Source organism: Barbus barbus (genome assembly GCF_936440315.1).
Source record: "Barbus barbus genome assembly, chromosome: 43".
NCBI lineage: Eukaryota > Metazoa > Chordata > Actinopteri > Cypriniformes > Cyprinidae > Barbus > Barbus barbus.
In genome coordinates, this window is record NC_136721.1 from 22,243,553 (window position 1) to 22,257,148 (window position 13,596).

At 36.9% G+C, this 13,596-nt stretch overlaps 2 protein-coding genes across 10 annotated transcripts in view; both read right to left on the bottom strand.

Moving 5' to 3' along the window:
* Positions 1 to 441: 441 nt before the first annotated feature.
* On the bottom strand, positions 442 to 8,461 carry LOC306862818 (uncharacterized protein). The gene is made up of 14 exons (XM_079405831.1): positions 8,210 to 8,461; positions 7,684 to 7,783; positions 7,380 to 7,521; positions 7,209 to 7,296; positions 6,994 to 7,136; positions 6,738 to 6,837; positions 5,801 to 5,949; positions 4,957 to 5,724; positions 4,523 to 4,849; positions 4,034 to 4,133; positions 3,809 to 3,955; positions 3,601 to 3,705; positions 2,818 to 2,943; positions 442 to 2,286 (listed from the first exon to the last, which is right to left on the bottom strand). Exons 1-14 carry the CDS (start codon positions 8,296 to 8,298, stop codon positions 2,232 to 2,234), a joined length of 2,439 nt encoding a protein of 812 aa, XP_079261957.1. The 5' UTR covers positions 8,299 to 8,461; the 3' UTR covers positions 442 to 2,231.
* A 1,595-nt stretch (positions 8,462 to 10,056) lies between these two features.
* LOC306862850 (formin-binding protein 1-like) overlaps positions 10,057 to 13,596 on the bottom strand; it is a gene marked incomplete at its 3' end in the record, with an annotated part of 70,222 nt that continues 66,682 nt past the window's right edge. For all 9 annotated transcript variants that reach the window (XM_079405884.1, XM_079405876.1, XM_079405881.1 and 6 more), the window contains one exon: positions 10,057 to 13,004. In XM_079405884.1, the coding sequence (XP_079262010.1) occupies positions 12,997 to 13,004 (8 nt within the window). The remainder of the gene's footprint in view (positions 13,005 to 13,596) is intronic.

Below are 13,596 nucleotides of genomic sequence, written 5' to 3' on the forward strand. Positions count from 1 at the left end.
TAGAAGTTTCACCTGGTCATGTTGAGATATATAGTTGAGTATCATCAGCATAACAACGAAAACGAATCCCGTGTTTTCAAATAATATTACCAAGAGGCAACATGTATATTGAAAATAGCAGAGGACCTAGGACAGATCCTTGTGGTATTCCATACTTTACTGGTGATAATTGTGATGATTCTCCTTTTAAATGTACAAAGTGGTAGCGATCGGACAGGTAGGATCTAAACCATCTTAAAGCCTGCTCTTGAATACCAGTATAGTTTTGTAATCGATATAGGAGTATGTCATGGTCTATAGTGTCGAACGCAGCACTAAGATCAAGTAATAGTAGCAATGAGATGCAGCCTTGATCTGAAACAAGTAGTTTAACAAGTGCAGTTTCTGTGCTATGGTGAGGCCTGAAACCTGACTGAAATTCTTCATAGAGATAATTTTTTTGCAAGAAGCAGCACAATTGAGCAGACACAACTTTTTCTAAAATTTTAGACATAAACGGAAGATTTGAAATGGGTCTGTATTTTGCCAGTTCATTTGAATCTAGTTGTGGTTTCTTAATAAGAGGCTTAATAACCGCCAGCTTGAATGGTTTTGGGACGTGACCTAAAGATAACGATGAGTTAATAATATTGAGAAGCGGTTCTTCTGCTACAGGTAACAACTCTTTCAGTAGTTTAGTGGGTACAGGATCTAATAAACATGTTGTTGGTTTAGATGCACTGATAAGGTTATTTAGCTCTTCCCGTCCTATATTTGTAAAGCACTGCAGTTTTTCTTTGGGTGCGATGAATGAAGCTGAAATACTAGACGCAGTAGAATATACATTTGTTATTGTATTTCTGATGTTATCTATTTTATCAGTAAAGAAATTCATAAAATCATTACTATTAAACTGTGAGGGAATATTTAGATCGGGTGGCATCGGTTTATTTGTTAATCTAGCCACTGTGCTAAATAATAACCTTGGATTGTTTTGGTTATTATCTATGAGTTTGCGGATATGCTCTGCCCTGGCAGCTTTTAGAGCCTGTCTATAGCTGGACATACTGTTTTTCCACGCAATTCTAAAAACTTCTAAGTTAGTTTTTCTCCATTTGCGCTCAAGATTGCGAGTTTCTTTCTTGAGAGAATGGGTATAACTGTTGTACCATGGCGCAGTACGTTTTACTCTAACATTTTTCAATTTGAGGGGGGCAACAGCTTCTAATGTGTTAGAGAAGATAGTGCCCATGTTGCTAGTTATTTCGTCTAGTTCATGTGTATTTATGGGTACACAGAGCAGTTGAGATAAATCAGGCAGGTTATTTGTGAATCTGTCTTTGATGGCTGCAACGATAACGTGGAGCCATATAACTAATATCAGTAATAGGCAGCATGCACGATACAAGGAAATGATCAGGAACATCATCACTTTGAGGTACGATATCTATATCGGTAAGATCAATTCCATGCGATATAATTAAATCTAGCGTATGATTAAAACGATGAGTGGGCCCGGTGACGTTTTGCTTGACTCCAAAAGAGTTTATTAGGGCAGTAAACGTAAGTCCTAACGCATCATTTGTATTATCAACGTGAATGTTAAAATCTCCGACAATTAGCACTTTATCAACATTAACTAATAGATCTGAGAGGAAATCTGCAAATTCTTTTAGGAAATCTGTATATGGCCCTGGCGGTCTATACACAGTAGCCAGAGCAAGAGATAGGAGATATTTATTTTGCATATCTAACAGTGTAACATTAAGCAGAAGTATTTCAAATGAGTTAAACCTCCTGTATCCTGTTTTCTGAGTAGCATTGAGAATATCACTATATATTGTTGCCACACCGCCGCCACGACCGGTCTGACGGGGCTCATGTTTATAACAGTAGCTTGGTGGAGTAGACTCATTTAGACCAAAATATTCATTTGGTTTCAGCCAAGCAGAGTAGGCCCTACATCAAAATTATTATCGGTGATCATTTCATTTACAATAACTGCTTTGGGTGCGAGTGATCTAATGTTTAGGAGCCCAAGCTTTAAAAATAGTTTTTGTTAATTTATTTTGCGTTTTTCTGGTTTAATCACGATCAGATTTTTTTCTAGATCCTGCATTAAATTTATATTTTGACCTCGCTATTCGGGGAACAGACACAGTCTGTATAGATTGGACAACGCAAGTACTTCTATAATTTAAGTGGGTAGAACAAAAGTCATCATAGTAGTTATTTGAGAATTGGCTTACTGGTCAGATGGAGCGTAGCGTCCTGGAGATGTTGTCCGACAGGAGTTCCGCTCCGACTCTGCTGGGGTGCAGGCCATTCAGTATACACTGAATAAGTTAGTATATACTGCATGGTGTGGAGTAAACAATACTCTTGTATGCTATTCCAAACTAGCGTATTTCAAGTCATTTCCAACAGAGAATTAAAAGGCTGATATTTGTGGTTTATATTTTCTCCATGGGATAAACATTTCTGAGGCAAATTATTTTGAGGAAAGCTTAAGAAAAACTTGGAATATTGTGTGCAGGTGAATCATGCACAATAAGACAGGGACTTTCATTTAAATTTGTGGTTTTTATTGTTTGTTTTGAAGTGAAGTGATGTGAAGTTTTCTTTTGAAACAAAAAAAAATAAATACAAATGGCTAAAAATACAAAGAACTGAAAGCATATTTTTTTAAGTAGTGCTGCATAAAACAAATAGCAGATATATATTACACAAATCCTTAGTTACAAATCAAGACATTTATTGTTTTGAACATATTTACAAGATCACATTATGCAGTGCCACCTGCAGTGTTTAAGGAGGATGTCACATCTGCATGTTCACCTTCTTTGTTTTGGGATGACTTTGTTTCCGCTGGTGGCCACTGGGATGAGAAGTTTCCGATACTCCATTGGAAGATATTTCTCTATCAGTAAATTCACAGGCGTGGTGTCCGTCACAAAGCCCTGCCTAAGAAAAATATGAGAAACAAGTACTGGAACATGATAAACAGCCAAATTTGCAAAAGTATACAAAAACAAGTCATTCAACCCAAATCTTAAAGGAATACTGAATGACCCACAGTGAATGGGTGCCGTCAGAATGAGAGCCCAAAAACATCACAATCCATACGACTCCAGTCAATAAATTAATATCTTGAAGTGAAAAAGAGTCTATCCATAATGCTACTTTCTCCGGTGAAAAACACATCTCGTCTGAATGTGAGAAATGTGCACCGATTAAGCACTGTTTACAAGCGAAAGCGGTCCAAAACAAGTATAATAGTGGATTTTGAGATGTTATTATGGACTCATATTTTGGCCAGAAGTGACAGTTTAACCTTAAAAACTTCCTAATGATGGATTAGTTGCTTACAAATACGCAGCTTTTCACTTCACAAGATGTTAACTAATGGACTGGAGTGGTGTGGATTACTTGTGAATTATTTTGGTTTTATAAGCTGTTTGGACACTCATTGTGATGGCACCCATTCACTGCAGAGGATCCACTGATGAACAAGTGCAAAATTTTTCCAAATCTGTTCTGATGAACAAACAAACAAACTCTACTACATCTTGGATGGCCTAAGGTAAACGGGTAAATTTAACCATTCCTTTTAATATTTACCTTCTCATGAGGACCTCAAAATCTTCTACCTCAATAGTTTTACGTTTGGCATGAGCAGCATACGCTTCCAGATCGTCTGCTAGTCGTTCAAAGTACTTCTTAAGACTAAGAGGAATAATAATAAAAAAGCACACACAACCAATGGAGGAGAAGTAACTTCAAATATTCATGCTGCAGTAGGATAAATAATTGTTCCCTGAGGGCTTACATTTCATTAATGGCAGGGTAGACATCACTGGCCACCTTAGTCTTGGTGAAGTGCTTAAACACGCTCATGACGTAACTCTTAGGAAGAACATTGACCCCTGTCTGACGCTTCTGTCTGGGGGCTCGTTTGGCAACCCGAGGGGCAGGACTGAGAAAAATAGGTTTTAGATTTGCATTGGAAGACTGTAAAATCGACATCAGAAAGAAGAATGTTGTTGTAAATTACCCAGTGTTCACTTCTTTAAGGACTGTTGGCATACTCTGCGCAGTACGACTTGTGAAAACTCTTTTCTGTCTTATAAAAGCAGGAGTTTTCATGGACAATTCTAAACAAAAAACAAAAATCTAAAGTAAATGCAAGTTATCCTAGTTATATATGATTTGCAAGCAATCATTCTTTTGAAATGGTTCTTTTTAATTTGTAGAACTCATTTTGGGCACATTTTTAATGTATTGGTTTTTGAACTAGTTCATTGAAATGATTAATTCAAATGAATCGATTTTCTAAAATGTTGCTGAACCAGTTTATTGAAATGATTCACTCAAATGAACTGGCTTTCTAAAAATAATTGTTTGTTGTTGAACTAGTCCATTAAATGATTAAGTCAAAAGAACTGATTTACTATGTATAACTGGATGTTGTTAAATTAGTTTATTGAAGTGACTCAAATGCACTGATTTACCAAGACGAACTGGATGTGAATGTGGGAGTCACCTGCACTAAGAGCATCATCATCATCGTCGTCTTCCTCCTCCTCCTCTTCCTGTGGGAATTCAGGGCGATGATTGGCTGGTTCAGAGTCCATCAGCTCCTCCTCCTCCTCTGATTGGTTCAGTTCTTCTTGGGCGTCATCATCTTCAGCAAGCTCTGGCACATCTTCTTCAGCCAGACTAGCCTCATGTTGCAGTGACCTCTGCTCTGGTGTGCTGAGCTCTGCTGCAGGGTGGAGCCGAGGAAACTCAGGGCTGCCCAGTGGTTCTCTTTCTTCATCCGGAATGTCCTGTAAACTCTCTCTGCCCTCATCGACAAAATCCAAAAGATCTGAGCAGAAACACATTAGGTTTTTAGCCCACAAACAAACTGAATTAGCAATTCATTTCAGTTCAGAACTTTGTGATTTTGTCACCTCAGGCAGTCTTTGTCCTCACCTTTCTCTCTGGGGTTTAATCCAGCTCCAAAACTCTTTGTGACTCTCGTGGTGCCTGGAATTCCCAAGACAGCACCTCCTCCCTCTGAGCGGTGAGCTCTACGAGTTATTCGCACTAGATACTGTGAGGTGTCAATATTTTCATGTTCAGCTTCAACAACCTCCTCATCCTCAACGTTCTCATCCTCGACTTCCTCAACGTTCTCATCCTCGACTTCCTCAACGTTCTCATCCTCGACTTCCTCAACGTTCTCATCCTCGACTTCCTCAACGTTCTCATCCTCAACGTTCTCATCCTCGACTTCCTCAACGTTCTCATCCTCAATTTCCACAACGTTCTCATCCTCAATTTCCACAATGTTCTCATCCTCAATTTCCACAACGTTCCCATCCTCAATTTCTACAACGTTCCCAATCTCAACTTCCTCCAAAAATTCTCCATCTTGTAGCTCCATATCATGAGATTCAGGAAGTGATTCAGTCATCGCCTTTGTTGGAGCATGTACAATATCATCTTGGGATGAAGGCACCACCTCTTCCTCATCCTGTGATTCCATCTCATGATCTTTTTCATCTTGAATTAAAGGTTCCGAGTCAGGAATTTCACTGGGTCTCTCAAGCCCATGTTCTCTCTCGTTCTCTGCAGAATGTCCCATTGTGTCATCTTTTTTAGGCTGGACATAAAGCTCTGTGACATCACTGAGGCCAAGAGTGAACTTCTGCCAGGAAGAATCTTCTAGAGTTTTTCCATCCTGAAATACAGAGTGATCTAAAGGAGAGAGAGAGAAACCATTTTAGATACAGAGAAAATAGGATTTATGTGAAATTTTAGAGTTTATATAAACCTTGGTTAGGACCCTGCTCCAAGCATCTCTGAACGGCCTCATCAAAAGCATCCACAGACTGCAGCCTCCGATTGGAGACCTTCCTCTGAAGACCCACCCTCTCAATGCGCTTCTCTACAAATGGGGTCTTCAAGGTCAGGTTGAGCCCACTGACAGAAAATAAACTTTAAATCACACAAAAGAAATGCCTCAATGAAGCATGTCCCTTACATCTTAAAGTACGATAAATCATATTTTAATCATGATCATATTTTCTCCATTATTTAATCAAAATTGTATGCAAGCTTTTTCCTAAATGGAAAAAATGTAGCCCAGTGTTTTTGTCTTCCCAACCTGGCAACAATGTGCAAAGCACTGATCATCTAAAAACACCTGCAAACATTTAAGTTGGAGCTGCGAGCTTAAGTCTGTTTTCTTTCACATGGAAAACCTGAACCGTAACAAATCCAAACATGAAATTCAAATATATTTTTTGCGATTGTGACTGCTGAATAAATGCACTTGCGTTGTTTTAACATAATTTGGAAATGTGGGAGTCAATATTACGAATTTCGCTGGTTAAGCTTTTGAGAGAAGATTCTTGTTGTACTGGTTTTTAAATGTAAAGAGTGTGAGAGTATTATGATGATAAGTATATCTAATCTAGAACATAAACAAGGTCAAATAAACCACAAGAGTTGATCTTTTCTTGAGTTGTATTTATATGAAAGTGCAATAATTCTGATGAAATCCAAAAAGAGTTAAAAAAAATACATATAAATATTATAATTAAAAAATAATAATAATTGTGATTATGAGTTTAACCATTATCGGCCCTACTATGTATTATATTGCAGTTCCTAATAAGTTTAACAACAAGCTAGTAATTATATTTACTTTCTAATGTCGGTTTTAGTAACTAGGCCAGTCTACTGAGATATAATGGACAAAGCATTACCTTTTTGAGCCAGAAGACAAATCTAAATCTTGAGAAGCATCTCCTTTCTCTTGAGACACATCACCTTTATGAAAGACACGCGAGATGTCCTCTGTGTTGTCTGAGAATATAGAAAAGGGGTTAGATGATACTAAGTGACTTTGAACATGTGACAAATTATGTGGCGATATTCCAAAACATATGCAATACACCAGTTCAGTTCCAAACACAGATAGTCTTGCTAACAAATATAACAGGAGTGTAACAGGTGAAGCACCTGGCAGTTGATCAAACTGTTCCTCGAATGCTGACACACTGAAGACGCGCTGCGGTTTCTTGCGGCTTAGTCCTCTGACCACGTGTGTCAGGGGTTCAGTGTTCAGAGTCAGATCAGACAGCTCCACTCCAGACAGACCTTCACTGAGGAAAACACAGACACATGAACACAACATGAGGAGGATTACAAGCATATGTGATTAAAGAGGTACTGACGTTCTCTCTCCAGCACTGGACTCGGCTGGGTTCGGCTCTGATTCTTGAAATGCTGGCTGACCCGACATCAGCAACGATGCTTCGGTCTCTGAAACACATAATAATACACATAACTGTGCATTTCTTGACACTATTGGTACATTCTCAAACCTTGGCAGTGAGTTGACTCACCCATCTGAATGATCCCCCTGAGCAGACCACGAGTGGTCACGTCCTCGTCATACACTGGGGACGGGGCCGTGACAGGAGGGTTTATATTTGCCACTGCTGACCTCGGCCGTTTAGGTGAAGGGAGGGATGACAAGGAGGCACCCTGAAACAAAAGAAAAATGTATTAGGGATGTAATCATTGTAGAAAATGGGTGTCCAACTCCGTTCTTGGAGGGTCGCAGGCTCCAGGAGCTGAGTTTGACAGCCCTGATGTACAATATGCATTTGCAACACATCAAATTGCTTATTTAAACACCACACAAACCTCATGGAGCTTCTTCTTGAGTCTGTGTCGTAAGGCAGATCCAGGACTCTCCAGTCCAGGGGTGTTTTTTAGCCTCATACTCCGCCGTACATTTGTTGCACTGAAACACATATGAAATATATACGTTAGACACATATTACACACACAAATAAAAGCAATACACAAACTTTATAGAATACATAATATCGCAAATAGAGAAAATACAATTCTCTCTATATGGATGTTTTGCATTGTTGTGTCTCTGATGGTTTTAATTCATTTTAAAAGGTAACAATGAATACAAATACAGACTTGAGCGCTTTGTTTACAACTAGTAACGTTATATTGATAAAATAACTTTCCCTTCATACCATTTTTTGTATTTAACCGTTACTCATAAACTTGGAACAAATATTTACGTGTCTGTTTGTTTGCATATTTTATCTGCGTTCGCCTAAATCCATTTAAAAGTAAGCAAAAAATCTGAAATCATATTGGGCATTTTTATTTGTATATAAAATTTAAGTGACATTTGAGATTAATTCACCTTCTGGTTACAGGAGATCTGGGAAACTCTGTGTGAAGGACCCTCCTCAGCAAAACCCGAGCAGAAATATCCTCTTCTGTTGAATCCATCGTTTCTTATCGTAGTTTATCACACAATTAACTATTATCAAAAGCTACAGAACTTTAACAAGAGCCAAACCAAAGTAAACAAAGAAAAGCATCGTCAATTCATACGTCCGTGGTTTGAAAATGGAAATCTTACAACTCCCGCTCGTTAGTTCAAGTGAATCTCGCGATATTTGATCTAATCCCGCTCGTTAGTTCAAGTGAATCTCGCGATATTTTATCAATCGTTTCATTGGCTTGGAAGTGTACTGTACTCAAGGGGGCGCTCGGCGGCTCAAAAGCCTGAGCTGTATTTATTTAAATCTTAGGCCGATTTGTAAAGTATAATAGTTTAAATGTAATAAATTGATATCTGACATACAAATGGAAGTCAGCCCTAATCATCTATATAAGGGATTCTGAGATCCTCCTGCCCAGCGCTGAGAAAAGTATCTTAAACCACATGACAAGGCAAGTCTTTTATTTTCGGTCGTTTTATACATTGCACCTAAATAATCATACCGAGGAACTTTAACATCGCCGAATATAATTTTTTTTTATTGCCAGTGCAATGAAAAATTAAAAGGTTTGTTGGAAATCGCCTGTGCAAATGTTTTATTCACACGAATATATTAGAAGCATAGAATCTTCATAATAGTCTTTTATCAAACTTTAGCATAGTTTCTTACTTATAGTGATTTTTTTAAAGACGTAATTTACCACTGAGAGAGGATGCTGTGTGGTTTTGAGCTGCGATATGAATCATTCACCTCATGCAACAGAACAAAACAAAACCATGAGAAAAATGAGAGACAAAACCATGAAAAAAACTTGGTTAGAGATGCCACGAAGTAGGTGGCAATGCCTTAACCATATATGTGTTGAAGGTCACTAGGACCTCTTCCATCCTTGTCAAGGGGAGTGCTAACCTTCTCTCCTTTCATACAACACGTTAAAATTTGCACGTTCTCAGAGAATATAAAGGGCGGTAGCTGCCCATAATGTTCAACGACGGTGACAATTGTAAAATTTGAAAAACTTACTTCATTCTTATGGTATGTATTACATATTGTTGTGTAGATATGTTTACATATTTATACGTTATACGCATATTATTTGGATTTATGTGTTTATAAAGTTATTTTTGCCAGACTTAGGCGCCGCGCATTGATTTTGTTTCATTTGCATATCCGACAGGTCGACCAATCATAACGACGCAACAACATACGTCACAGACTCTTGCCCAGGAAGTAAACACAAACCCATGCAGCGTAAAAGTCGTGTATGTTGTGTTTTAATACGCGATTTTAAATATTATTCATTGACTTTTTAAAATATATGATAAACATATGAAACTGTCTACTACATGGAAGTTAAGAGCTAATGGTTTGCGATGTTTTTTTTGGCCATTAACATTAGTAAATTTCAAATTAACGAATTAATACATATTTTGTTCTGAATTCTTATAAGCGTTTTTGTATTAATAATACTTGTTTATAAAGTTAACACGAGTTTTCAGCCAGTGTTAATTATTTTTGTGTAAAAATGATACAACTAGGAAATAATGCTAATATACAATTAAGTGTAATCTAAATGGGGACATTGCATAGACTTCTATCGTTTTTATATACAGATATAGTTATAGATTTTATGAGCTAATCCTAACTCACACCCTCCCCAAAAGGAGGTTTTGTCAGGTTCAATTCACTTTTTGGTACAAAATTGTCCCCAAAATATGGTTATGCATGTACACACACACAAAGTAAAACACTGAGACAAGAATTAATTGATTTTCCCTATCTTTAATTGGCACATTTAAGACATACAAAGTATTCAGTGCTCTGAAACACAAGCATAACAAATAGAACACAAAAAAAAGTGCAAAACAGACATTTGGCAGGCCCACCAAACCAGACCAAAAAAAAAAAGATTAATTCATTTAGCAAAGCAGAGAAAAAAAGGGACATTTGTATTAATCAAAATTTAAAAATAGACTCTTACCATGAATTGGTACTTCACTCTTATTTATAGACTTGTACGTATATATATATAGTTATAATTCTCTGATTCGGGAATGGTGTTTTGAAGCCCCAAATAGAGCAGGTAAGGGCCGAGGGCAAATGATTCATGTCACTGACAGGAGTGTATGTATATGTCATATGGTGATAGCCGGCCTAGTATAACAATACTGAAAAGGCTGAAATTAAGTTGTTTAGCAATTGTTTTGTTCTCAAAGAGAGACAGAGCACTTGAGAAAGTGTGTATGTTCGGAAGACATGTTAAATGACGTTTTCCTCTTCAAGATGGTGAGATGTTTCAAAACCATTTCTTATTTATAACACATTTTTATATTTACAGGTTCATCAATAGCGAGTGAGTCAGTTATTCTGAGAGGCTGCTCAATTCATTCAACATAAAATGTCATAACTCATCAATAAGCGCTTTGTTAAACATAATAAAAGCATTCAGCATTAAATAGCAGGTCTGTGGTATGTATGAATTTTCACTTCCATGATGCTGCCTGTAGAGATGTAGATGTTTTGGGCTTCAAACCTACTTAGGAATCAATAATAATAATAAAAAAAAATATCTAAAACCTCTCCTGGACCTAAAATGATTGTGTGAGAGAATTCAAAATATATATATAAAAAGAAAAGTTAAAATGATGTGCCTCAGGGATGGTGAGTAAACAGTGGAAGATGATGAAATTACAAAATATAATCTCTTCACAAAAAAAAACCTTCGCCAAACCACAGTGATTACAACAAAAAGGGAAAAAATCAGTTGAATTAAAAACCTCTAAGTCTATTCTTCAGGTTAAGAGAGCCATACAAACGCTCACAGCTCACATGATGCATGTTAAATGTCTGGTTAACCTGTACATTTGGCTCAGAGTACATTTAAACCATTACATATATATTTAACCGGTGAAACCAATGAGGTCACGAGGTTCTCGGCTGGGTGCTCCACAGGGTAAAACCATGAAGACATGAACAAAACAGCTGTCACAATAAATACATACCCATATCAACAGGACATTAGCATATTCATGAGTGTAAATATAGCCCATCCCTTTCCTGACAAACAAAAACAGTGTTTGAGCATGATGATTGGACGGTTAAGGTAAAGCGGAAAGTCTTAATAGATGAAATGAATGAAAATGTGAATCGCTGAAGGGACATTAGATAAAAATGAGTTGGATAAGATGGCAAAGAGACAGACAGTAATTGCACTGGAAGAGCGGAGACAGAGGAGGTGCCAGGGCAAGCAGACATGCTATTGGCCAGTGAAGCCCCGCCCCTGAGGTGTGCCACAGCCGTGTGAGCAACCAATGGCCAGCAGCTGTTATCTTTGGGAGGTGGAGTCAAAGGGTCTAAAGGGGTGTGGCCTGATGAAGGAGTGACATCATGAAGAACTTTAATGCTGCGCTCCATTCAACTCGAGAAAGATTACAGCTTGCAACTCGGAAAAGTGCAATCGAAGGGCACTTAAAGACATTTCACATCATACAAACAAATGTATGAATGATTTCAAGTTTATATATGAATGTTTTTAGCTGTGTAAAACATGATTTGTTGATACGCATACACCTGTAAAACATGCTTGCATTGCCATTTTGTTTCTTTATACACTAAAAGTTTAGAATGTTTTCGAAAGAAGTCTCTCCTGCTCACCAAGGCTGGAATTATTTGATCAAAAATACAGCAAAAACAGTAATATTGTGAAATATCATTAAAATTTAAAATGTTGTCTATTTTAATATATTTTAGCCTTTTGAAACCTTGATACACTACCATTCAAAAGTTTGATGTAAAAGTGACAGTAAAGATATTTTTTATTTCAAATCATTTCTGTCTTTTGAACTTTGTTCATCAAAGATTCCTGACTAAAAATCACGGTTTCAGCAGCAAAAACTGTTTTTTGCATTGATGATGATAAGAACCATTATTAATAACTGAGCACCAATCATAATTGAGCAGCAAATCGGCATATTAGAATGATTTCTGAAGGAGTAATGATGCTGAAAATTCAGCACATTTTAAAACATACTTAAAAACAAAAGTTATTTTAAATTGTAAAAACATTCCACAATTTTTTACAGAATTTACTGTATTTCTATTTTAATAAATGCAGCCTTGGTGAGTAGAATAGGCTTCTTTCAAAACATTAAAAATCTTAATTGTTCCAAACTGTTAAGCAGTAGTGTACATCATCTTTTGAGCATCAAGCTATATATAGCAGGAATATGAATGGAACGCAGCACTGTTTGTGGTACCAAAAATTCAGCTCCTTTTACAGACCACATTCCCAGGGTTTTAGTTTGGGAAAGGTGAGCATATCGGACACAAGACTGTTAAAGACAACCACTCACACACACACTCACTCGCATAGGCTGAAAGAAACGTTAGGAGCATTCAGCAGCGATGAAGAGCCGTAAAGCAAAATGATATATGCAGATCATATTTACCTCATTATAAAATAAAAGACAGGTAATAAATCTAAATGCCATAATATTTCTCTGATTCGCTGTTAAAGTTCCTCTCTACAGCAGGAGAATTTAGGCCGAGAGGTCTCTATAGCCTCTTCCTTCACTGTTCCTCTCTTTATTTTGTGTCTGTCTCTCATCTGTCTCGTTCTAGGGCGGTTCATGGAGGGTAGGCTGTAGTTTTCCCCACATGTGGCTGTTGTTTGCCCTGCACCACTGAGTCCTCCTTCCATACTTTACGAATCTGCAGTCATGCAAACAAACAAATATGAAAAACAAAAGAAAAAACATGTTAGACTCGGTGAAGGGATGGATTCATGCCCTCTATGAAAGGCTTTTCAAACTATAACTAACCCTGGGTTATCTTCTTTTTAGTTTTAGTTCATTTCCATTTTACACTAGTGCTGTTTCTGTTTTATTTATATACGATTATAGTATTTATTCATATTTTCAATTAGCTATTATTTTTATTTTAATTGGAAAGTTCTAGCAATTCTGCTATGTGCTTTTGTCATTTTTATTAGTTTTTGTTTTCTTTTTTATTTCAGTTTTTAGTTTTAGAATTTTTTGCTTTCGCGACTTATTTTATAAAGTGTCAAGGCAACATTTCAAGTTTTTTTTACGCTTAAATTTGTCATCTAATACATTTTGTATTTCAGCTTTATTCCAATTCACGCATAACATACAAAAAAATAGAAATCTTTCCCATTATTTAATAACTTGTTCCCGTTATACATTATTTAGTTCCCTGGTTTTAGGTAAATCACAATTTAAATCAATTGAAACGATGATAACCACAAAGAACAAATTAATAACCACTGAAAACTATTTCTTAA

What these genes read in the sequence shown, in the direction of transcription:
- LOC306862818 (XM_079405831.1), bottom strand. Translation starts at nt 8,298, where the DNA reads ATGGATTCAACAGAAGAGGATATTTCTGCTCGGGTTTTGCTGAGGAGG. An exon ending in ATTAAACCCCAGAGAGAAAG is followed by an intron (nt 4,850 to 4,956) that starts GTGAGGACAAAG and finishes GTTTCTGCTCAG; the next exon opens with ATCTTTTGGATTTTGTCGAT. An exon ending in TGATGATGCTCTTAGTGCAG is followed by an intron (nt 4,134 to 4,522) that starts GTGACTCCCACA and finishes TTTTTTGTTTAG; the next exon opens with AATTGTCCATGAAAACTCCT.